This window comes from Tupaia chinensis, unplaced genomic scaffold (genome assembly GCF_000334495.1).
Source record: "Tupaia chinensis unplaced genomic scaffold, TupChi_1.0 Scaffold000226_1, whole genome shotgun sequence".
In the NCBI taxonomy this organism is placed as follows: Eukaryota; Metazoa; Chordata; class Mammalia; order Scandentia; family Tupaiidae; genus Tupaia; species Tupaia belangeri.
In genome coordinates this window covers 4,442,019-4,443,267 of record NW_006159701.1, presented here as the reverse complement: position 1 = coordinate 4,443,267, position 1,249 = coordinate 4,442,019, and the positions used below count along the sequence as shown (strand labels likewise).

General features: G+C 60.7%; 1 protein-coding gene across 4 annotated transcripts in view; it reads left to right on the top strand.

Moving 5' to 3' along the window:
- Nucleotides 1–1,249, top strand: part of AP1B1 (adaptor related protein complex 1 subunit beta 1) — a 40,572-nt gene extending 39,323 nt beyond the window's left edge. For all 4 annotated transcript variants that reach the window (XM_014587625.2, XM_014587624.2, XM_014587623.2 and 1 more), the window contains one exon: nt 132–1,249. In XM_014587625.2, the coding sequence (XP_014443111.1) occupies nt 132–206 (75 nt within the window). In that variant the 3' untranslated portion in view covers nt 207–1,249. The remainder of the gene's footprint in view (nt 1–131) is intronic.

Here is a 1,249-nt window from a genome sequence, read left to right as displayed (position 1 = left end):
TGCACCGCGAGCCACGGGTCCACCCCACGCTGTTCCATCTGGTGCCCACTCCTCCCTACCCCACCCCCTCCCTTCCCAGAGAGGAGCCCCAGGGATGAACGCTCTCTCTTTGCCACTCTCCCCACCTGCAGCTGTCCCTGAAGTGTCGAGCACCAGAGGTGTCCCTGCACGTCTACCAGGCCTACGAGACCATCCTCAAGAACTGAGGCCCTGTCAGCACCCACCCCAGCCGTCTCCGGTCCCACCAAGAAAGCCCCGGGGGGGTTAGCACCTCCTCTCCCTCACAGGAGGGGCCGGGCTGGGCTCCTGGCCCCCAGGGGGCTCCCTGGTCCTGACTGCAGCCCCCACCTGGGGCGGCGCCCCTCCTAGGGTGAACTCTCCATGTCCTGGGATGCCCCTCTTCTGTTGCTGCTGACGTTTGGGGTCAGGTGAGGAGGGGACCAAAGGAAATAGAGCCAGAACGCAGCAGAGGCTGCCCGGGGGCCCAGGCTGCTGCTCTTCCTTCCCCCCCAGGCCCCGATTCTCAGGCTTCCCAGGGTTGGTGTTAGAGGCCTTCTTTCCCACCACCGCCCATTGGCTGGGCCTGCCAGCCTGTCCTGGGCACATGGGGAGGCCCCATGGTACCAGAGCAGCTGCCATCAGGGCCAGGGGCTCCGGGGTTCTCCATCGGTGCTGGCAGAGGGCAGAGCTGAAGTGGGGAGCCCAGGGCCTGCCCCACCCACCTGCATCTGCCAGGCTGGTCCCCTCGGCCCCTAAGCGGCGACCCTCATGGTCAAGATCAGGCAGAGGCTCCCAAAGCCCCTGTTCCAGGCTCCTGTCCCCACTGCCTGTTTCTGCCCCTGAAGACGGTCACTGCCGATGGTAGGTTCCTCCGTGTCCCCTCAGCCAGCCCAGGGCTCTGGAGCAGAAAGGGCCAAGGGAGGGGCTGCAGTGGGCTCGCAAGGTGTTTGGAATTTCTCTGGGTTTCTCTTTAGTGTCTGCTACCCTCTTCCTGGCCCCCCGAGTCTCAGTGTGTCCGACAGCATTAGGTAGTCCTGTTACCGCTGTTAATAATAAAGGACGAGTCTGCTTTTGGCAATCACAGACACTTTTTTCCCTCTCCACCAAATGTCCAGGTTGGGGACGGCCCGGAGTGGCTAGGGATGGCTTCTGACCCCTGCGGTAACTGTATCAAATATATATAAATAGACAATATATATTGTATGTTTACTCTTATTTTCCAAAAGAGAATGAATAAAAATGATGACAT